Consider the following 23,094-nt stretch of genomic DNA (forward strand, 5'->3'; position numbering starts at 1 on the left):
CGATTTATTTTTAATAGATGGAAACGGTCACAACACTAGATCTGCCTGCCGCTGGCACATGTATCCAACGATGCAAATCCGAATTTTGTTCAAAATGTATATCAACTCACCCCATCCCAGTTGACAACTCGTACGTGCCAGTATCGATGCCAACGACTACGGCGAGGATGGACGTTAGGAAAATGGGCTGTGGCTCGTTGTTTTGCTGACCACAACGCGATTAGTTTGGAGTGGTTTACACAACCCGGGTCGAATACGATTGCACATGAATGTCAAATTTAATCATTTTGAAAAATACCACTGAAATATTTAATCGTGCTTTTTTTTAAATTACACAGAACATTCGTGGTTCATATCTAGGAAAATAGATTATTCTGGTCTTCTGGATAAATGCCGGGAAAAGTCAGTTGCCATTTTGAAGAAATCGAAATCGTTACCAAATTATTATTCAATAATTTGTCATTCATGTGTGCACGAAAAGCCCTTCAGAGCAATGTAACTGAACGAAGCACATCGATTTTACCGATTTTCAACAGTGCCTGATGAAATTCAATTTTCAATAGATTAGCGCTTTAATTAGTTGAGCAAAATTTTAAAGAGAATTCCCCCTTGATCTTTCTATCTACATCTAAACTGGAAACCATAGTGCTGTCCAATGAGCAGCTCGAAATAGCTCGAAGTTGTTCCCGTCCTGCTCGTTCTTTTTTGTCAACCAACGGGCATGAGCGTGACAGGAACAACTTCGAGCTACTTCGAGCTGCTCATTGGACAGCACTCATGTAAACACCATCAAGCGACGTTTAAAATGAAATGTAAACAGAGAGAATAAGAGATAGCTGTCTCCGTGCTCAGTATGCCGCCCGCTGGAGAGACAACCTTCAGCGCATGGCGAATATGAGTAAACAGAGAGAATAAGAGTACAGGGTGTCTGCAAATTATCCGTACAGATTTTGATAGTTTGTTTCTGCAAAGCAACACAATAACACAATAAAACAGACAATAATGGACTGAATCGGTAGTTATATGGGCATAACAACTCAGCAGGCTGTAATAGATGTATATTCTGAGAATACTGAGCGTCATTTCATGTATAAAAAAATTAAGTCTTTGTGAATGTTTTTTCCGGTTTTCCAGACAAAAAAGAATTGCCTTCCTACTCACCCGATTTGGATTAAATTTATCATTCGGTATGGTCCATCTTGAAATCAACAGCCATCAAAACACCGAACATATTATCGAGACATTTGAAATCATGTCATAATCGTCAAAAATATGTGAAAAGTATCTGTATATAAACGTTCGGCCATCGTGATTTTTTTCCAACACTATCGAAGGCGTACAACTCAGGATCTTCTTCTTCTTCTTATTGGCATTACATCCCCACACTGGGACAGAGCCGCCTCGCAGCTTAGTGTTCATTAAGCACTTCCACAGTTATTACCTGCGAGGTTTCTAAGCCAGGTTACCATTTTTGCATTCGTATATCATGAGGCTAGCACGATGATACTTTTATGCCCAGGGAAGTCGAGACAATTTGCAATCCGAAAATTGCCTAGACCGGCACTGGGAATCGAACCCAGCCACCCTCAGCATGGTCTTGCTTTGTAGCCGCGCATCTTACCGTACAACTCAGGATACAGGGGTCATTTTCATGTGATCAAATTCAGCTTGGTTTATGTGGTCCTATTATAATAACATGCAATGCATGCTGGTTCTTTAATTTATTCCAAAAAAATATTTAAAAACCTGTCTTGTTGTACGGATAATTTGCAGACACCCTGTAATTTCATCTACGCGTAGCATGTTGCCTGTTGGAAAGGCATCCTTCAGGGCATGAATTGGCAGTTGATTTATGAACAAATACATTGTGCTCAATGACTATAAAAAAGAATATTATTGAGCAGTTGCAACCAATTAAAACAGTATGCCTATACTTATGTTTTATAAATTGAGATATAGTTACGACACAAATTATAAGTTTTATGTTTATTCGAGTTTATGCCACAGATCCAATTTTGAGCTAAATGATTTAAAGCTGAAGAAGTATTCGATAATAAATTACTTTGATGCTTCCATGTGTTTTAGTCAAATGCACTTGGGTCATCTCATGCGCGTTTTTTTTATTAAACTCAACTATTTTTACGTAGATTTTGGAATATACACGTTTTTACGCAGATTTTCCCCATTGATTTTTCACGCGGTTTATCGAAATCGTCAAGAAATACGTAAAAACTGCAAAAAACCGATTTAAGTTGAAGTTGTTTTTACTTGTTGACTCTCGAACAACATTCGAAAGCTATAAAGGTAACGAGTGTTTTTCATTCGACTTGAGTCGTTTTTCAGTGTGCTATCGAGTATCCATAATGCCAAAACATCTCGTTATTCTTGTACCTCCTCGAGCATACTCGAACGATGAGTCGTTTTCGAGATCGAATCGAAAGCCGTAATGCCTAACATATTCAACTCGATAGAATTACGTTCGAATCGAGATGTGCAATGCCACCCCTGGTTTTGGAAGTCTTATAAACCTAGACTTAAAATTGAATAGTACTGGCCTTTTTGCAATGCAAAAATACGAATGAATTTCTTATATGTCACCTTATTTCCATCGAGCAGGCCCCGTATTCTGGTTTCAAAGAGGCCAAACATGCTCTAGAAAATACGAAATCATAAGGGAGTGTCTCCGGTCAAGTTAACATTACGCAGCAATATGAGCACGATGTCGGGTCATTAGGCCGAATGGTAACTGGGGTGTGAGAAGTGAGGAAGAAGTAGAACGGAAGGAAGGAAGGAAGAAGGAAGAAGGAAAAAAGAAGAATAAAGAAGAATAAAGAAGGAAGAAGGAAGAAGAAAGAAGAAAGAAGAAAGAAGAAAGAAGAAAGAAGGAAGAAGAAAGAAGGAAGAAGGAAGAAGGCAGGGAAGAAGGCAGAAGGAAGAAGGAAGATGGAAGAAGGAATAATGAGGAAGAAAGAAGGAAGATGGAAAAAGGAATAAGGAAAAAGGAAAAAGTAAGAAGAAAGAAGGAAAATGGAAAAAGGAAGAAGAAAGATGGAAGAAGGAAGAAAAAAGAAGGAAGAAGAAAAAAGGAAGAAGGAAAAAGGAAGAAGGAAAAAGGAAGAAGGAAAAAGGAAGAAGGAAGAAGGAAGCAGGAAAGAGGAAGAAGGAAGCAGGAAGAAAGAAGAAGGAGAAGGAACAAGGGAGAAGGAAGAAGGAAGAAGGAAGAAAGGAGACGGAAGAAGGAAGAAGGAGGACAGAAGAAGGAAGAAGGAAGAAGATAGAAAGAAGGAAAGAAAGAAAGAAGAAAGAAGAAGAAATAAGAAAGAAAAAAGATGAAATAAGAAAAGAAGAAAGAAGAAAGAAGGAAGAAGAAAGAATAATGAAGAAAGAAGAAAGAAAAAGAAGATAGAAGAAAAAAGAAAAAGAAGAAAGAAAAAAAAAGAAAAAAAAAAAGAAAAAAGAAGAAAGAAGGAAGAAGAAAGAAAAAGAAGATAGAATAAAAAAGGAAAGAAGAAGGAAGATGCAAGAAGAGAGAAGGAAGATGCAAGAAGGGAGAAGGAAGAAGCGGTAAGGTGAAGCAAGAACTTTTTTTAAAAATATTTTTATTAAGGACACTTTCAACTCAAAGCTGGCTCGTCTCGCAGCAAGTACTTCTTATTTTTCACTTTTTGCTAATTCGGCCTAATGGCCATTCGGCCTAATGGCCTGGCACCATGAGCACCAGTGGAAAACTATAAACCTTAGCAAACCTTAGCTCAAATGATGTGAAAGCCGCTTAAAATGGAAACAAAAATGAAGTTAAATCCTTATGAATTGATTGAAAATAACGTTTATTTATTTTAGAAGCCTTCAGTGCCAAAAAAACCCCGAAAATAATGGCTTTCAATGGCAAAATGAAAAAAAATGCACTTGAAATAGCTGGTTGCCATGCGAATCAGATGATTCGCGTCCCGCGTGCTTATGTAAACACAATCAATCGCGCACAGTTTAATTCACTTTCCGGATCACATAACGCAGAACTAGATAATCAGATTAAGCGATTGTTCTGAGTGGTAATCGAAATGCGATTGTTAATCAAGCACTCAACATCGTGGTATTAGGAACAGAAGGGACATGCAAGTTTGAAGCTTGCATTCATAAGTAAAATTCAAAGTATAGTGGAGTGTTTGGTTTAACAATAATCTTGGTAAATTAAGTAATAAACTGTACATGAATGAAAATAAATATAGCAACGGGTTTTTTGTCTTATTAAATCCATCAGGACCAAATAAATGGAAAGCAAATGGATACTTATTCACCAGCAGCGAGTACTTTTGTATTTAAGCACAAAAACACTATCAAAACAAAAAGGACTAGCATTTATAAAATTTTAAAATGGTGAGATATGATGATGATGATGGTCCCGCCTCATACCCCTACAAGGGTTTGAGCTAGACGAGTTATCTTTAAGATAATTAATTGATATGCATTTAATCGGATTTCCAAAAAGAAAAACGATCCGATTTCATATGACAGATATAAATTTGAATATTTTACATCACTATACAGCAAAAATATAAATTTAAAAACTGATCTTTCCAAAAGCGCAATCTTGCTAAAACATCAGTAGTGATACATACAGCTCTATGAAAATGCAAAACTTGTGATACCTCTCGCACAGATTTCAAAAGTTTCACCAGGAATCGCGTATCAAGTCAATTTTCGTTCAACAACTTATATGTATCTATAGTATTCATGATTCTCGACAATACAGGCACCAACACTTGTGATACCGCTCCGTCGATATCAAAAGTTTCAGTTTAACCGCGAAACAATCTACTGGATAGCTATATCGAACATTCAAAACTCTTTCAGCAGTAACCAAACAAAAGTCATTCACTCCTAATCATTCAAACAGATCAAAATGTGGCAAATGAAAATTAAATTTGAAATAATTTATACCTGTATTTCGCGCGAGGCTCAAACTCTTGTAGACTACACAAAGAAAAGTTAAATTAATAATTACGTCAATAAAGTAAAAAATCCGTCATCATCATCGAGGCGATCGTTGTAGTCGTTAATGCCCCAAAAACAATAAATAAAACTAAAATAAAACACACAAAAGTATCCGTTGGGTAAAACTTCGTCAAAACTTAAATTAGTTAATGCTAAAACATTGTCGAGTAGCTGTCTAAAATGCAGCTTTGACGTGTGAAATACATTGTCTCTTGAACTGTGCTAGTGTCGCTGCACGTTTGATGTGTGTAGGCATCGAATTGAAAACATTTACACCCTTGTAGAACAATGAATTTTGTGAAGCACCATGCAAAAAGAAAGGTGTTCTTACATCAACCGCGTTTCTCGTATTATATCTATGAATGTCACTTCCTCTTTCAATTCGATCACACAAATATCGAGGCAGCAAACCATTAATTACTTTAAAATGAACACCATAGTCAAATAAACAATGCGTTGCTTCACTGGCAGCCACTGCAAGGCGTCTAACAAAAAAGTTAAGGAAGTGAACCTATTGCATCTCAAAATCAAGCGCATTATTTTATTTTGTAAACGCTGTAATCTCGATATTTGTGTACCGTTAGCCAAGAATAGGATGGGCAGAAATCCAGATGAGGAGAGATGATTGATTTATACAACAATATTTTACTAGCAATGGTCAAATCGTTTTTTAATCGGCAAAGAATTCCATACTTCTTGGCAATTTTCTTGATAACATTGTCAATATGTTTGTCAAATATTAGCTTGTCATTAATAATCACGCCAAGATATTTAATCTCCCGTACGCGATCAATTGCCTCATCATCCATCATAAGGGAAGATCCATAAAGTACGTCACGCAAAAATTGGCGATTTTTGACCCCCCTCCCCCCTTTGTCACACTTTTTGTATTAAACTTCTAATTTTTTTGTATGAGTCGTCACGCTGCTCGGAACCCCCTCCCCCCTAGGAGCGTGACGTACTTTGTGGATGGCCCCTGTTGCCGCTGGCTACACTGCCGTTGATAGATTGCGACCACTCATGAGAAACTGTGAAGACAATCAATCTGACAATCCAATCTGACAAGAGATACGAGGGAGATTTAGATATAAACTTTATAACTGAACGAGAACACCATTGTTATCGATAATCAAGCAGTGCTTATTCATATTGATTATGATACTAGCTCTAGAAGTCTAGCAGAACAAAGAACAACGGTTAGGTTCAAAGTTAAATATCTTTAGCTCAAAATTAATGATATTTGATTGCAGATATGTGCCATCGTTCTGAATTATTTGATGTACAGGGAAAATCTGATTATATTCCTAACCGAAAGGAAGCACCGAAAGTGTAAGAATATTATTTCGTTTATAATTAGAACATTTCGCCTAATAAATCTACTTGCAGTTTAAAGCTGTACTAAACGCAATATCGCGTTAATGCTGCTGACGACCCGGTGACAATTTATTCTTTTCCCCGCAACAGCCCCTAACAGAGACATTTTCACTTATTCGGTTCCGCGAAATTATCATGAACTTAGTTTTACTTATGTTCAATTTTAACTGTTTATATTTCAACCATCTACTTAGAGAATGCAAATCTTCGTTTAAGTGTGAAACGGCCTCTTCTAGGTTTTTAGCTGCAATGAACAGCACGGTGTCATCAGCAAAAAGATTTATATCACAAAATCTTAAGACTCGTCGCATGTAATTTATGTACATAATGAATAAAATAGGCCCTAATACACTTCCCTGTGGCACGCCGAGCATGTTCTCCACGGGACTTGATACACAATCGTTAAAAGCAGTCCGTTGAGTTCTGTCACTCAAATAGCTTTCAAACCATTTGTAAGCAGAACCCGAAATTCCAAAGCGCTGAATTGTTTTTAACAATAAGGGCCGAGAAATTGTTTCAAAAGCGCGTTTTAGATCCAAGAAAACCGCAACAATCGTATCTTTTTGCTCTACTTTTTCTTTCCATTTAGCCAATACCAAGTTCAATGCGGTTTCACAAGAATGACCTTCTCGATATCCCGATTGTTCCGGTATGAGCAAGTTATTATTATTTAAATACTCTAGCAGCTGGCCTTTAAAAACAAGTTCTAAAATTTTCTCTAATGTGTGCAACATGATGGGACGAAACTCTTAGGATTTAATCGTTCCAGCAACATTTTGTATGGGAATCACAAGGGATTCCTTCCAAACTTGTGGCACGTGCCCAGTTTGTATAGATTCATTAATTAGGTCCAGCAAACTGTCTCCGATGACATCAAAGCAATCTTGTATCACTTTTGCATTTACGTTATCTACACCAGCCCAAGGTGAATACAAACAGGTGTAGCAGTATGCCAATTTCATGATTCAGCCATCTTGGATTTTTATATGAGGCAGCCACCGAGTTTGTTTATGTTTTGCTCTGAAAATGAATTTTTCACCCCCGCGCTAGTCTCCCCCATCTACTGTCGAAGTGAGTGAACCCTGATATAAGAACCCTGCACCAGCCGTTTTTCCCATCGAGAAGCAAATATTCCTTAATTCTTCCAATGTTATTGGGTGAAAGCCTTCAAATCTACAGTTAACATTGATCGGCTGTCGGATTTCGTCGGGTTCATCAACTAATTCAATAGATGCATTAATCGATGAAACACTGCTGACAAAATATTCGTTAAACTTATCTGCAATTAATTGTTCTGATAGTTCTAGTGTGCCATCAAAAGTTATGGACCGCGGTTTACTAGTACTAGGTTTCAAAAGTGATTTCAATATTTTCCATAACTCTTTGCTGTTGTTTTGATGTTGATCAATTTTCCTCTGAATATATTCGCATCGCGTACGTTTCAAACGTTGCGAATATTTATTACGCGCAACCTGGTACCTATTCCAACGATAATCACTATTATGTCTACAAATTTTCTGTACAACTTATCCCTTTTACGTTTAAGGCGCAAGAGGTCTAAATTGTACCAGCTGTTCGAATTATTTTGAGATACAAAATTTTGTTCAACTAATTGATTGGTACAGGTTTTATGACATTCGTGAGAACAGCTGATTTGTGATCCAAAGATCCGCCATTTGTTTGAAAATCCACGTTTCTTTCGACAAGATTCGAAACTGCTTGTTTCGAATATTTCCTCAACACTTCAATTTATTTACATTACTATTATTACCTTTATTATCATCAACATTGATTACTATTGTTTCATGATCGGTTATTTTTAAATCGCAATTAATAACAGTATTAACTGAATCAAAATTAGAATAAACATGATCAATTAAAGTTCTACTGTGCCGGGAAATACGCGTATAATCAAAAACTTTCTGTTTTAAGTTAAATCTGCCAAATGTTTCAAATGCTTCAAATTATGAACGTCACACCAGTTTTCAAAAATTTCAACAAATCGCTGATCATTAGAACTGGGAGAGTGATACAAAACACCATAGTTACCCATCTTCATGCCACGTACAACTGCAATGCCTAAGAACCAGTTTCCATCACAAACTACGTTTAATTGAAGCTTGAACTGAACCGATTCTTTGACATAAATAGCAACACCGCCAGTGTGTCTCGAATGTGATAAACAAGCAGCCACACTGTAACCCGGAATACTATATTGATCAAAGGCATCAATGTCGATAATATGTGTTTCAGATAGAAAGACTAAAAACGGACGTGTATCTTCCACAATCTTACGTAAAGCAACGTAGTTTGTGGATAACCCAGCAATATTGAAATACCAAATATTTAACTGATTCACATTACTACTGGAACTTGGTTGCTATTCATTGAAACGTAAGCTGCTCTTTTTCCGATCAAATAATCTTTTGTAAACTTTACATTCGGTGCTAAATCTGATCTTTTAAGATCTGAATGAAGACATCGGAGGAAAATTTATCAGACATGCCCATCACCCCACCCATCACAATCTTGGCACCGATGATGGGACAACAGCGTTATAACTCTCACCCAATTCGCTTTGAATGCCTTCTTTGACAGCGTTAACATTATACCCTGTTGCACACTCAGCAATAATAGAGCCGTCTTTCCCGTTTCTAAAGTTACTGATCTTGTGTGTTTTTGGATCTTACTTTTTGTTCAAAAACTTGCGAGTATCATCGCTACTTTGATTGGACTCTTTCGGTTTCATCACAATAACCGGACGAGTCTTACGAGCCACTTTTACATCATTAATGGCAACACTTTTCTTGCTTTCTTTATAACTACTACTTTTAGTCCCAGTGCTTTTTTTAACGACATCCACGAAGCTAATATTCTCATTGAAAACATCATCAACGTCTTCTTGAACTTTACGCTTTTTACCTCTGGGATTCAAATTCGATTCCGAAGACGATCTTGATGTAGAAAATATTCCATTATTTTGTAAAATAATGTCTCGTTTCCATCACACCCTGGTGAATTCTGGTGTGATAAAACAAAAAGACTGACAAAAACGGTAGAGCTCAATAAACCTTCTGTGTGACATTTAGCTAAAATTTCATGTCAATAAACTACAAAAATAAACTTTAAGTGGAAATTGAAAATATTATCTCATAAACCAAAAGAGTTTACCTTGAAAGCTGAGACTTATAAAAGAAGTTCATATAAAGTGAAAAAGGTTTGATCCCACCGAAACAGCAGACTGGAAGGGAAGCTTCTACAGATCAGTAAAGATGTTTTGCAAATGTCCATCGTCGAACATTTCCCGTTGGCCAATCGACCGTGAACCCTTGAATCTTGCCGTGATCATCTTCCAAAGTTCCATAAGGATTAACGGCTGATTCATTGTTGAAGCGTTTCTTAGAGAAAGCATGGCATTTTGAAACTTCATTTTGGCCAGTTTTCCAATACGGTAAGGATTGATATTTGTTCTCAGGATTTGATTTGACTTGTGAAAGTCACTGAAATGTGGAGATTTTGCTAGATTTTTCGTTTATTCGCTCATTTTGTCTTCAGCGTATATTCAAAAAATTTAATTTTGGAGGATTTGAATTCTTTTGGGATGCGAAAAAATTGGGCGTCGTGAAAACACGTCTGATGGTCACGATGACTACTCATATTAGTGCTAACGCACTGTTGGAGGAAAGACAACATAATCGAAAAGTGTCATCAATTGTAAAGTCATGTACAAGCTACAACATTTTACGCTACGGCTTAAGTGCTAGCAGGGTTTGCTTACGAAAATAACAGCGTTGCTTGATAATTAGTCCATTTCTTAATATAGGATCCCTAATCGCAAACAATGCAATGGGTGGAGTTTGCAGCGACTACATTCATTGTAACTATAATTTTGAATGTTTTATTGATGTTATATAAATGGGACGACACACATGATATGTATTCATTGGCGAATATATCTTCTTCTTTTTATTGGCATTACATCCCCATACTGGGACAGAGCCGCCTCGCAGCTTAGTATTCATTAAGCACTTCCACAGTTATTAACTGCGAGGTTTCTAAGCCAAGTTACCATTTTTGCATTCGTATATCATAAGGCGAACACGATGATACTTTTATCCGAATCCGAAAGTTACCTAGACCGGCACCGGGAATCGAACCCAGCCACCCTCAGCATGGTCTTGCTTTGTAGCCGCGCGTTTTACCGCACGGATAAAGAGGGCTCCATATATACCAAGTCAATTATTACATTATTTCCACAAGAATATAAAGACTAAGAAAACTATTTGCTACAAAATAGATCACGTAGGTACCTATATGGAAGTAAAAATTGTCATGTCAGCAATAAATCATGAGATGCAATTAGTATTTGATTAAAAATGATTTGTATTATTTTAATACAATATCTGTATAAAAAGCTTACAGAATTGTATATGCCCAATTATTATATAGTTTCTGTAAGGTTCTTATGCAGAATTGTATTAAAATCTGCCATCCGCTGGTTGGGTGTACTTACTTACCTTATACGTCTCCAATTTCTGGGGTGCCGCAGAAGCATCAACCCCCAGACAATCCAGCCAGGCATAGCGAGACTTCCGTGTCCTCTAATTCTGAGGTGCCGCAGAGGTATCTGCCCCGACACTCCTGCCAGGCCTCACCAGACTTTAGTCATTCTAACACTACCAACCGTCCGAATCATGCGAGGCTTACTTGTGTGCTCACCCATACACTCGATCCCTCACTCTGTGGGGTATTATACCACCAATTCCCATTTGCTTGCACCGCGTGTGCACCACTTGGGGGTGTGTGGAAACCACCCACTACCACCCGCTTGCCACCGAAGCAGCCCTCACTCCGTGGAACCTCCACAGACTCCGTTAACGATCTGGCCAATTGTTTTACACCCCCATGTCATTCATCCCCTCGGCACGGGTCACCTGACACCTTGGGATTCGGGGTTAGGGACCCCATATTGTCAGCTTCAGTGTTATAACGAGCCTGACGATATGGCCGAATTTACACCGTTACGGACTACTTCCGAGGATTCACATCCCAACGTAACGGGTACAAGTCGGCCCTTTGCACGTCCGGAAGTGTACAGAACCCATAAGTAAGTAAGTCTGCGATTATACAGTTGCCTCTTCAGAATGCTTAATCACTTCTCTCGAGGAAGAGGTTTCCGAAGGGCCAAATGATATAGAATCGCAGAGCAAACGTCAAAACTTAAATTGTGAACATAAAAAAATGTTTAGGCGAGACGAAGTTCGACGAATCAGCTAGAAATATTTATCAATTCCCTGCTCTTATTTCCGTGCACAAAAATGAGGACAAACACATTTCATTTATTTGATTTTCTAAATGTGTGTTTTTTTTTTAATTATTTTAAAAGAATTCATTACTCTTCTCAAATTCTTTCTATTCACTAGCTTATGGAAGCTTAGTGCGCTTGATGTATCGATTGATGTGATCGTTCGCTAGTTGGGGCGCTTTTTAGTTGGGGGTTCGCTAATTGGGGCAAAACCCAATTAAAAAGCAGCTAAACGTCAGAATGTGATGTCAAAAACGCGTTGACGTTTTGTTTCTGTGTTTGGCGGGATCGATATTTTCTAGCGCGTAAAATTTTCCTTGTTCAATGCAAAAAGTAAACAACATTGACGCTTGGCAAAACGCCCCAATTAACGAACGGCATTCGCTAGTTGGGGTGAGGTCGTGCCCCAATGAGCGAACGATCACTGTATTTCAAATTCATGTGATTCAATTCTATTAAATCGCACTTAAACTTAATTTATCTTATACAAATTCAATTGCCCACAGCTGAATATCTCCAAGCAACCTGAAAGGGGCAAAAAAGTGCTTCTTGTTATGGGTTTTGTTGCTTGTATGTCTGTTTCCTTTCTATATATTTAGAAGAAATTCAACAGGTGCTAAAAAGTTCGAAAATCTTGCGGAAAAATTGTTCACTCGCTCAATGAACACACCTAATATGGAAATATCGTAAATCTGCAAACGACTGATTCGTCAGCATGTTTTTTCAATTGTTCTTGCATAGTACTTTTTATACAAAGATATTTTCTGCTGACTGTTGAACTGGTCATAATTTCAAATTGAGGATTCAGATTACAGTTATTACATCAACATCTATGTTGGTCTTGATTTGTGTAACACCGATACTAACATTCAGTCAGAGTTTTATCGCATCTGTCAAACGGATTCGTTTCAAAGTTCCGACAGTGCTGACCCATTTAATCTCAAAGGCTTCCAACTTGTTGTAAAACTAAGCCCTACCATTTTCCCACCATCTGTAACAACTTTAAATCCACTCTCATCTATCAGCTGCCAGGAAGAAAACTTTACTACTTCTGTCGATGAAGTGGAGCCCCCTCCCTCCGTGGAAAGGTTAGCCTCGGCGTGGGTTGGCAGTTAAGGCGTTTGCACCAGCCAGCAGCCAGCGAATCATTAGATAGGCACCCTCCTTCGTTTCTCCGTTCCAACGAAAGTATGTGGGAAGACGGCGCAGGATTCTCGCTCTCTACCTATCGCTGTGCCTTTTTCTGCGCCCACACTGTAATTCGTTTTTCCACGCCACAGCTCAGTTCCATGAGGCGGAAACGAACGCAAGGCGAGAGTTTGATGCTTTTTTTTTCCTGATGGAAACATAAACATAAATGTCAGTGTAATTCTCCCGATATTTTAGCGAAAACTGCTGTTTGTTCATTCATTTTTCCGATTTGATTATTCAATTTGTTTTATAAATGCTTTGAGAATAAATTATAATAATGGTGTTTACATTTGCTTCTCTTCTTTTTTCTAGGCCACCGGGCTATGGATCCAATATTCTTCTCTCCGCCTAATGGAGTCCCGTCAGAAAGCAAATTGGCAACCTATATGGTGAGTTGGAAAGTGTGCACATTTCTTATCAATTGGTCGAGCCTTCTATTGGGGAAAGGCAAATAATACGAAACCCTCAATTAGCCGAAATCAAAAAACATTACAACAGCCCGATTCTTCATGTAAGTGAAGAAACCCTATAACGATTCCGCTAGAAGGCTTTTTTTATCAAGAAGAGCTTTTGTCTGTCACATGATTATATGAAAAAATGTTTTCCATATTTCGATGAAATGTCTGACGGTGAGGTCTGCAGTGTTAACTTTGCAATCAAAGAAGTGTAGAATTGTCCAACCGGAGATGATGAGTGTGATTCTAATAACTGCGGGAATGCTAATTGAACACTATATTGTAAAGCAGGCCAAATTCCAGTAGCAATGTTGAGCCATTGGAAAAGGAGAAGAATCTGGTGATTTTACCAGACAAAACACCTTGGTGACTCCAATCTACTATATACCATGCGCCTCCTCGTGCCTGTTGGCACTGCATTATAAGTGTAATTATTACTCAGGGACTGTTCAGAAATTATGTAACACTCTAGGAGGAGGGCCGACCTCATGGCTAAGCGTTACGATTCTACAAAAATAATCAGGTATACAAAAAAGTACATGCTTTACGTAATTACGGGATTTTTCGTTTCCTATCCGCTCATCAATGATAAGATTTTATTTCATTTTATTTTTATTCTGAATGGGAGACACCCCTGCCCTAGTTTTATCTCGTTTCAAAATACTCCGAAAATATTTCCTCATAATTAAGGAAGAGTCAAAATATCACGGTAGGAGGATTAATCTGGGTTTTATTTCTTTGTCTTCCCTTCTTTTTTCCTTCATCCTACTTCCTTTGCCCATTTTATTTCTTAGTTCCTTTTTTTTCTTTCTTCTGCCTTCTTCTTTTCTCTTTCTCCATTTTTCTTTTTTCCGTCTCAGTTCTCACTTCCCCGTTTCTTACTTCCGACATCTCTCTTCTCACGTCTTATTTATCCTTTCTCCCTTCCCTCTCAGTTCTAACTTAACATTTTCTCACTTCCTACTTCTCATTTCCCACTTCTCACTTCTTACTACTCACTGCTCATTACTCACTTCTCATTCGGCCTAATGGCTGTTCGGCTTAATGACCAATCAGCCTACTGGCCTTCGGCTTAATGACCTTCGGCCTCACCATTCAATTTTTACTTCTTTCTTTTTACTTCTCCCTTCTTACTTCTCACGTCTCACTTTTCACATTCCACCTCTTACCTCTCACTTCTAACTTTTCAATGCTCACTTCTCATTTCCCACTTTTCACTTCTCACATCTTAGTTCGCGATTGTGTTTCTTATCGGATGAGGATCCAAGTGTTTGGTTCTGTTTTGTGCGGTCGAAAAAAAGAACTAATTAGTGAGTGATTGAACGTTTCTCGAGTTATGGTTTGTGTTGGTATCACGAAGTTGGCTCAGACAGCGATCCAATTGAGAGATTTCTGCCTCGCCCCTTCATTGCCTCTTTCATCATTCATCTGATGGAAAGCAAAGAAGGAATGGATGGCGTATGACATAGAAATAGGAAAGGGATGATGGAAAAGGATGAAAAAGGGACTCTCCCCCTTAGATGCTGGGACTTCATGCAAAATGCCGAAATCTCAGCCTTATTCAGTAGATTTAATCAACACTAAAGTAATCCAACAAATTTGAGAAGAATTGACCAAGATTTGAATAACGCATGCATGTATGTCAGAAATGTGTTTTTCTAACGAGCAGACACTGCATAACGTTACAGAAAATTAGAGTGCTCAAGGAGGAAACGAAGAAGTTAGCGATCAAATTTCAAACCTGCCGCTAATACCCTACAATAAATATCTCAAGCGGGGTACAGCGAAAGGAATTGTAAATGCAATCAACGAATTTAGAAGAATTTCTTTTCAAGTAGTAATTGAAAACAGATTCAAAGAACTGAAAACAAAGAACAAATAGAAGCTGCCTATCAAGGTATCATTGGTTGATTCTGGTTGGCTGTACTATTCACAGCAAAATACATTAACACGCATACATTCGAATAATCGAATAATCTTAAATCATTTACAACAGAACAGCTTTTCCCTTGAAAAAGACCCAATAAACGGGCCGAAACGTCGGGCAATTCGAATATAAACCCGTTTGAATATATCAGACTGAAAAAGCCAAAATATATCCAACTCATATTTCATTACCAAAAATGATAATGGAAATATTGAAATAACACATAAAAGACATCACCTAGAACATAAGAACACATTTTGAGCATCCCTACTATGCATACGATGATAATTCGGTGGCTGATGGAACCATTTTATACTACAGGATGTATGTGTTCTGTGTACTCTTATGTCCTTCCATATACTTGTCTTTCACTTGCGTCTCAAATCCAGGCATATGAGATTTTGTAAGATCTCCAAATTGTCCGGGAGTTTGAATCAAATGGTCTACCTAATCAACCAAGGCTTTAATCATGTCCCTAGCCGCGGTATTAACCCAGTTATGTCCTCCGAGTTTTTGTCTTTCACTTGCGTTACATTTCCAGGCATTTTAGGTGTTGTAAGATCTCCAAATTGCCCAGGAGTTTGAATCAAATGGTCTACCGAATTAACCAAGACTTTCATGATGTCCTCAGCCGCGCCATCAACCTAATTATGTTCAAATTCAAGGACATTTCGGAGATCTTAGAACATCATTATTTATTACCACACATGTTTCGTGTGTAGTTAACGTTTATTTTAACAAGTTCACAGAAGGCATACATCCTGTAGTATAGAATGGTTCCAGCCACCGAATGATCATCGTATGCATAGTAGGGATGCTCAAAATGTGTTCTTATGTTCCAGGTGATGTCTTTTATGTGTTGTTACAATATTTTCATCATCACTATATGAATAGATATCATTCTTGGTAATGAAATTTTTGTCTAGAAACAAGAAGAGATGGCGTAGAGGTTGGTGAAAAAACTGAAAAAATCGTTTGAAAAACTACTGAGATATAGCCATTTGAAAATTTAGTTACAATGATTTTCTGAACGAATGAATCCTCTTGTTAATCAGGAAACAATTAAAAACATCGAATTAGGGTCTGTCTCATTTGGAGAATTAAACTGAAATTAAACTTAAAAGTGACATTTCAATAATTATGGAATAACTCTTCTCGCAGAGCAAGATTACTTTTGACAGATATCGAATCATTGTGTATCGATGTCTTATAGAAATTGCTGGGTAGCACCAGCAATTCTTATGACCGGGTGATTTTCTAATTCTCGAACTGTCACTTTTACGTTTTATGTTTTTTCTCCAAATGAGACAGAGTCTTAATCCGGTAGAGAAAAAAAATCTTCGCTGAAGTGAACCACAATGTAACATTTTGTATGTTAAATCAAATTTGCTTTTTTTTTCAATATGCTATACTGCTTTTCTGGAGCAGCAAAAGTATGCGAAACACTAAAACAAGGGAACATGGAGAACTTAATTCATACTTTGTTTGAAGAGTCATTTCTCAAAATGAAAAAAAAACTCTTCAAACGATATATAAACAAGCATCTATGTATTTTTGTATAAACTAACATGAAAACTTGTTGTTTTAGTTATAGTTCGCAATAGAATCTATCGTACCTACTGATCACTGGAAGGTGAAGGTGGTGCACAAAAATAACAAAAGCATGAGGATTACTACTCCTGGCCACGCCCATCTTCACCGTAACAAAGGAGAGGAAGGGAGTGTTGATGTGGCACTTACTTAACGATAGGCCACCGACTTAGCGACACCCTCATAAATACCACGGAGTTGGATAATGAGGAAGGTATTCGTTGGATCAGGAATTGGATGTAGCTGGCAATGTAACCGTGGTAGATCTTACCCCGTTACACACCACGTAATGGCGTCTACCCAGCGTTACGGGTCAATCTGGTTATCACTGGAAAGTGTGTCCAGTAAGACTCCAATGAAACGTTGGCAGAAAGATAGAAGAATACAACGATAAGACAGTAAGACAATCGTAGAATTGATGTTGGGAGTATAAAGTGTACTCATTTGTCGCCAACTGGATACACGAACACAATCTTGTAGATCAGCGGCTCTCAACCTCGGATAAAAATGCATAATGGCGGACGTATTACAATTCCAATCGGAGCTTATTGATAATGTTTTGATAATTGTGAATTTTTCATTTCAAAACTTTGTCTTGTACATAATATGTATGGCGATCAGTAAATCAAAGCTAATTGAACCCTGATCTCCTCAACTAGAACAGCGTATGAAGGACTGTGGAACAAAAGATCAAACGGGCAAATGTCGAATGAGCAAATTTAAAAAATCTTCTATGCAATCTACCTGATCTGAACAAAATGTTGAATAATATGTTAAAATGCTTTTGAACTGAAATCTAGAATCTAAAGGTTTGGAAGCCTCTGTTTGAAAGGCTTTTTTTTTCAGAAAAGCTCTATTGCTTCGTTGCAAAAGGTTTAGAAGCATGTTTCTACGCTTCTCGGAAGCCTTCTGCAGATTAGCACGAATTCCTCCTTTCAAGATGTTCAGAAGTCTTCTTTCGAAAAGTTCGAATGCTTCCTTCAAGAGGCCCGTATCTCCTTGCAAGAGGCTCGGAAGCCTCCTTTCAAGAGGCTCGGAAGCCTCCTTTCAAGAGGCTCGGAAGCCTCCTTTCAAGAGGCTCGGAAGCCTCCTTTCAAGAGGCTCGGAAGCCTCCTTTCAAGAGGCTCGGAAGCCTCCTTTCAAGAGGCTCGGAAGCCTCCTTTCAAGAGGCTCGGAAGCCTCCTTTCAAGAGGCTCGGAAGCCTCCTTTCAAGAGGCTCGATAGCCTTCTTTCAAGAGGCTCGGAAGCCTCCTTTCAAGAGGCTCGGAAGCCTCCTTTCAAGAGGCTCGGAATCCTTCTTTCAAGAGACTCGGAAGCCTCCTTTCAAAAGGCTCAGAAGTCTCCTTTCAAGAGAATCAAAAGCCACCTTTCAAGTGGCTCGCAAGCCTCCTTTCAAGAGGATAAAAAGCCGCCTTTAAAGAAGCTCGGAAGCCTCCTTTCAAGAGGCTCCGAAGCCGCCTTTCAAGAGGCTCGGAAGCCTCCTTTCAAGAGGCTCGGAAGCCTCCTTTCAAGAGGCGCGGAAGCCTCCTTTCAAGAGGCTCGGAGGCCTCCTTTCAAGAGGCTCGGAAGCCTCCTTTCAAGAGGCGCGGAAGCCTCCTTTCAAAAGGGCTCGGACGCCTCCTTTCAAGAGGCGCGGAAGCCTCCTTTCAAGAGGGTCGGAAGCCTCCTTTCAAGAGGCTCGGAAGCCTCCTTTCAAGAGGCTCGGAAGCCTCCTTTCAAGAGGCTCGGAAGCCTCCTTTCAAGAGGCTCGGAAGCCTCCTTTCAAGAGGCTCGGGAACCTCCTTTCAATAGGCGTAGGAGCTTCCTTTCAAGGCTTTCCGCCATCTTAAAAGGAGGCTTTCGAGCCTCTTGACAGTAGGCTTTCGGGCCTCTTAAAACGAGGCTTCCGGGCATCTTGAAAGCAGGCGTCCGGGCCTATTGAAAGGAAGCTTTTGAGCCTTTTGAGAGGTGGCTCCAGAGCCTTTGTCTTTGCCCAACGTTTCAATGTGCTACGCCGTCTTTTTCCTTTCTAACCCTCGGAAAAGATGGCATAGCCCATTGAAACGTTGGACAAAGAAGCAAACTTTTGTTTTAAAAAGACAGGATCATCGTCTTCGACCAGTTCGCACAGACTAAATACTTAACACCAAGCATTACACAGCGAACACCTAGCATTCATACAACACCCACTAGACTAGGGCGGGAATCGAACACCCACAGTACGCAAATACGCCCAGACGACTGACGCCGCTAACCGCACGAGCGTGAAGCCACAGATTTTGATGCTATCAGGACTGCAAATCTGAAAAATCCCCGGTGCTCTCCAAAGGAAGTTTCAAGAATATTTCTGAAACTTCGGATTTTGATTACCATTGTACTGTTTGCATTTTGAAATGTATTTACTTTAAATTATGCATATTGTATTGCATCAGAAAGATGCTTTTGTCGTCTTCAATAAAACAAATCAACTTCCAATATGTTTGAAGAAAGGGTTCAACGGGTTAGTACGCTTTGTAAGTAAAAAAACACTTTTTTTGTCCAAAAAATCTTGGAAGTGTCTACTTTATGGTAAGCTTCACCCGATTTTCATAAGAGACCTTGTTCAAAAGTTACAGAACTTAGAACTCATTCAGTGCAAGCTTTTAAGTCCATTTTTGCGTCCTAAAGTCTATTGGTTCACAACGTTGTCAATTTTTCATTTTTTAACATAATTAAAAAATCCTACGTACAATGAATGACAGGCAATTTATCGGAGATTTAAATAGAGATCAGAAATAGCAGTTTGCGAAACTGAATCGTTCAGCGTTCACATAAATATGGCTGTTATCAAAGAGTTGTTGCAATCGACATGGCCATTTCGTATGAAAAATAATGCTTGCATTATTGTTATTTCCGGAAGTGTACAGCAGACTATATGTAGAACATGTTCTATACATTCATGTTCAAATGATTAGCCTAATAGTAAACAACGCACTACGCATTTTGTGTGAATCATACTAATCACGGATTACGTTTCGTCCCTTCCTTTCCAGAGTCGTCAGAACGTTTCGACACCGACGTATGGGTTGTCCGCGGGCCTCAGCAAATTAACACTAGACTCACCCATATCGATTAAGAAAACTCAGGTAAGTGCACCGTCATCATCATCATCATCCTCGTCACAACCATTTCTCTCATACTGGCCCCTTTACGTCATTGTCGTGTTGAATGCCATCAGTCGTCATTTTACGTTGTCCGTGTTTCCACGTCTCGTTGCTTCCAGGTGACCCCCCAGTCGCCGGAATTCATTCCAAACAACCGTCTCAGCACATCATCATCACCGAGCTTCTACTCGTCGTATTCGATACTCGCTGGCAGCAACGGCAGTGGCACGGTCGTCGGAAGCACCGGCGGCGTGGTCAACGGAAACAGTGTGATAACGTCAAACAATGGCACAACGGTGGTGGTGGCGAACCCGGGCAGCACCGGCGGAGCAGGAGGATCAGTCGTCGTCCCTGGTCCCGTGCCGATTCCAACCCAGACAGCACAGCAGCTTTCATCGGTGGCGACGGCGATCATCTCCAATGGTACCGCTGCCGGACTAGCTGGCGGGGGAGGAGGAGGCGGAAGTACAGGAGGCGGAGGAGGAGCGGGAGGTAACGGAACCGGTAATGGTTCGGGTGTTAAATCACAGGCCAGCAGCTACGGGAGCAGTGTTCTCGGTAGCTCGCTTAGCAATAGCTCAACGTATGCTGTAACGCCCATCAAGGGTAAGTGCGAAAGGTGTCCACTTTGGGAGCAACAGGAGAAAAGACGGTCAAAAACCTTTCGATAGATTGCTTTTTGTTGTTGAAACAATTTGATGAAAGTTAGGCGATGCAAAATTTAATGGAGCTGTACAGCTGTCATGGGAAAGAAATGGATTAAAATAAATTTTCATTTTGAAATGAATTATTTTTAATTTTTCGCCTTTTTACGAGGATTTTCAGCAGAAATTTGCATTTTTCACTGGATCCTGCCAAAACTAGTATAAATATACCTGAAAAGCGATGAAATATTATTTTTTTGATGTCCTAGGCCGTCCAAACTGTTCTGGAGTACATATCCTCGAGTGTATCAGAAAATGTGACCATAAACAAGATGTCTTAACCTTCCGGGACTCGCTTGGTCCTGGACCGCTCACGCAGTCCCACTTCTGTTGTGTACGAGAATCGTGTTTTTTCGAAGGTGTTGTACTTTTTACAACGGCGCGAGTCCCCGAAGGTTAAATTGAGATATGTGTGCAAAAATATATGTGATCATAAGAGTTTTGAATAAACGCAAACTATTTCAGGGTTTCCAAAATGTTCTGGAGCTCAGAACACGCGTTCTACCCGATCAATCAAGTACTGAACGATGTATCCGTGTATCCGTGTATCGCTGAACATTCCAGCAGGTGCATTGAGCCGATAGATCCACATTCAAGCCTCCATGAGTCGGTATTAAAGGGACCATCGACTCATGGAAATTTCGAGATGAGGAATAGCAAATCTTTCAAAAGCTGTTTGAATGGACCATCACAGTAACCCAGAAAATATTTTTTAATATGACATAATTAGCTTCCATGAGTCGATATCGAGTAATAGAACATCGACTCGTGGACGTTTGACTGTAATGCATATTTGTCAGTTTCTGATGGGTTATTTCTTTTACGATGAACCACTCAGCATGATATATTTTATCATTATCTCCAAAAGTTTTTCGTCATGATTTTTTTTTTCAAAAGAATGCCGCCTTGAATTTACAAAAGAGTTATAGCGATGATCACAGAAATTTCTGTAATAAGTGTCCAAAAATGCACTTTTGCAAGGAAGGGCAGTTGGATTTCTGCAATCATTTCCGCGAGAATTTCCGTAGGATAACTCGCTTAAATTTCTGGGATGAATCTGCGCACGAATGATAAATTTCTACAGGAGCTCTCGGAGTTTTTGGAAGAAATTCCAGTAAAAATGGTCAAAAAACTTTCTGCATGAACTTTTACAAAAGCTTGTTACAAGAATTGAAGGAAAAGTAACGGACTAATTTCTGTTGGAGTTTACGCAAATTATTCTGCCAAATTTCCAAAAAAGATTCTTCTGAAATTTCTGAAAATAATCCTCTGGAATTCCGATGGAGTTTACGCTTGATTCTTACTTGAAAATCAACGGAGCTTGAGCAACTTCGTTAGATTTTATTTTATTTATTTCTTGATACGAATTCAAATATTTGTTTTACAAAAGTTTTGTTTAAGAAACGGAGCTTTATTGTCTAAATCCTTAACATCTGTGCAGATTTGTCTTGTGATCAATAACTAAATCAAAGTTGCATAATTATTTACTTCAGAAAAAATGTGGTTTTGGCAGATTTTTTTAATATTTGCCAAGTTTATCGTTAATCCAGGGTTTGCAGAAATCGCTCTCAACAGATAACGAACTACGATAAAGAGAGGCAAAAACTGCTCCGAATCATAACAAGCCATGATAACAAATTTATCAAACTTGTATACAAGTGCGAAATATCAGAATCGGATAGGCAGCCCTTACAGAACAATGGTGATTCTCGCTTTGTTTTCGCTCATTTCGTGTTGGTTACTGCACAGCTGTATAGAATAAGTTGAAATGCATCATCAGAGCCAGTGCTCCCCCATTTGGAGCTTTCTAAAAGAAATTTATCATGGGGTATCCAGTTTTCCGCGAGCGGTAATGGCCGCCAGCTTGCCTGCGGGTTAGTCTCTGATTTGACATTTCTGGAGGTCAACTGCACCCACCGCTCCGAGCATTTTGACCAATGTGGCATAAAAGAAGGTGCTGATTAAGTGAATTCAAGCCTGTTTATATACCACGTTGATCAAAATGCTCGAACTTGCGAAAAAAGTCTCTCGCGGGATTTTTTTTTTCCTCGTTTGTCGGGTGAAGATCACTGCGTCCAGATTTTAGGACTATTGTGATATACCCTTTTACTGTGAAATACGCAAGTTATCTCAGTAACATGTTTGTCACTGAGATACCTTGGTATCGACTGAACTCAAGACCATCTATTATTGATGAATAGAGATCCTGAGTTACAGTATGTGACTCCCCATTCTGGCGAGACTAGCTTTATGAAGCCAACCACGTCCTTGGGGATAAGATCCATATGTCAGCAGGCCCTAAAAGGGCTTGCTGAGAACTTTGAACCTACGTTGGGTGAGTGCACTGCAATAGCAGAGGATGTGTTCTGATGTTTCTCTCTCCTCGTCACAGAAGCGGCAATTTGAGGTTTGGATTGCTCCGATCTTTTGTAGA

The 23,094-nt window shown here is 39.1% G+C and overlaps 1 protein-coding gene across 5 annotated transcripts in view; it reads left to right on the plus strand.

Annotated features, from left to right (window-relative positions):
- The window catches only part of LOC134209120 (PAN2-PAN3 deadenylation complex subunit PAN3), a 172,975-nt gene that overhangs the window by 110,535 nt on the left and 39,346 nt on the right, over window positions 1-23,094 (plus strand). For all 5 annotated transcript variants that reach the window (XM_062685101.1, XM_062685102.1, XM_062685105.1 and 2 more), the window contains 3 exons: window positions 13,175-13,251; window positions 19,846-19,938; window positions 20,076-20,562. In XM_062685101.1, the coding sequence (XP_062541085.1) occupies window positions 13,186-13,251; window positions 19,846-19,938; window positions 20,076-20,562 (646 nt within the window). In that variant the 5' untranslated portion in view covers window positions 13,175-13,185. The remainder of the gene's footprint in view (window positions 1-13,174; window positions 13,252-19,845; window positions 19,939-20,075; window positions 20,563-23,094) is intronic.

The sequence above is a fragment of the Armigeres subalbatus genome, chromosome 2, assembly GCF_024139115.2.
Source record: "Armigeres subalbatus isolate Guangzhou_Male chromosome 2, GZ_Asu_2, whole genome shotgun sequence".
NCBI lineage: Eukaryota > Metazoa > Arthropoda > Insecta > Diptera > Culicidae > Armigeres > Armigeres subalbatus.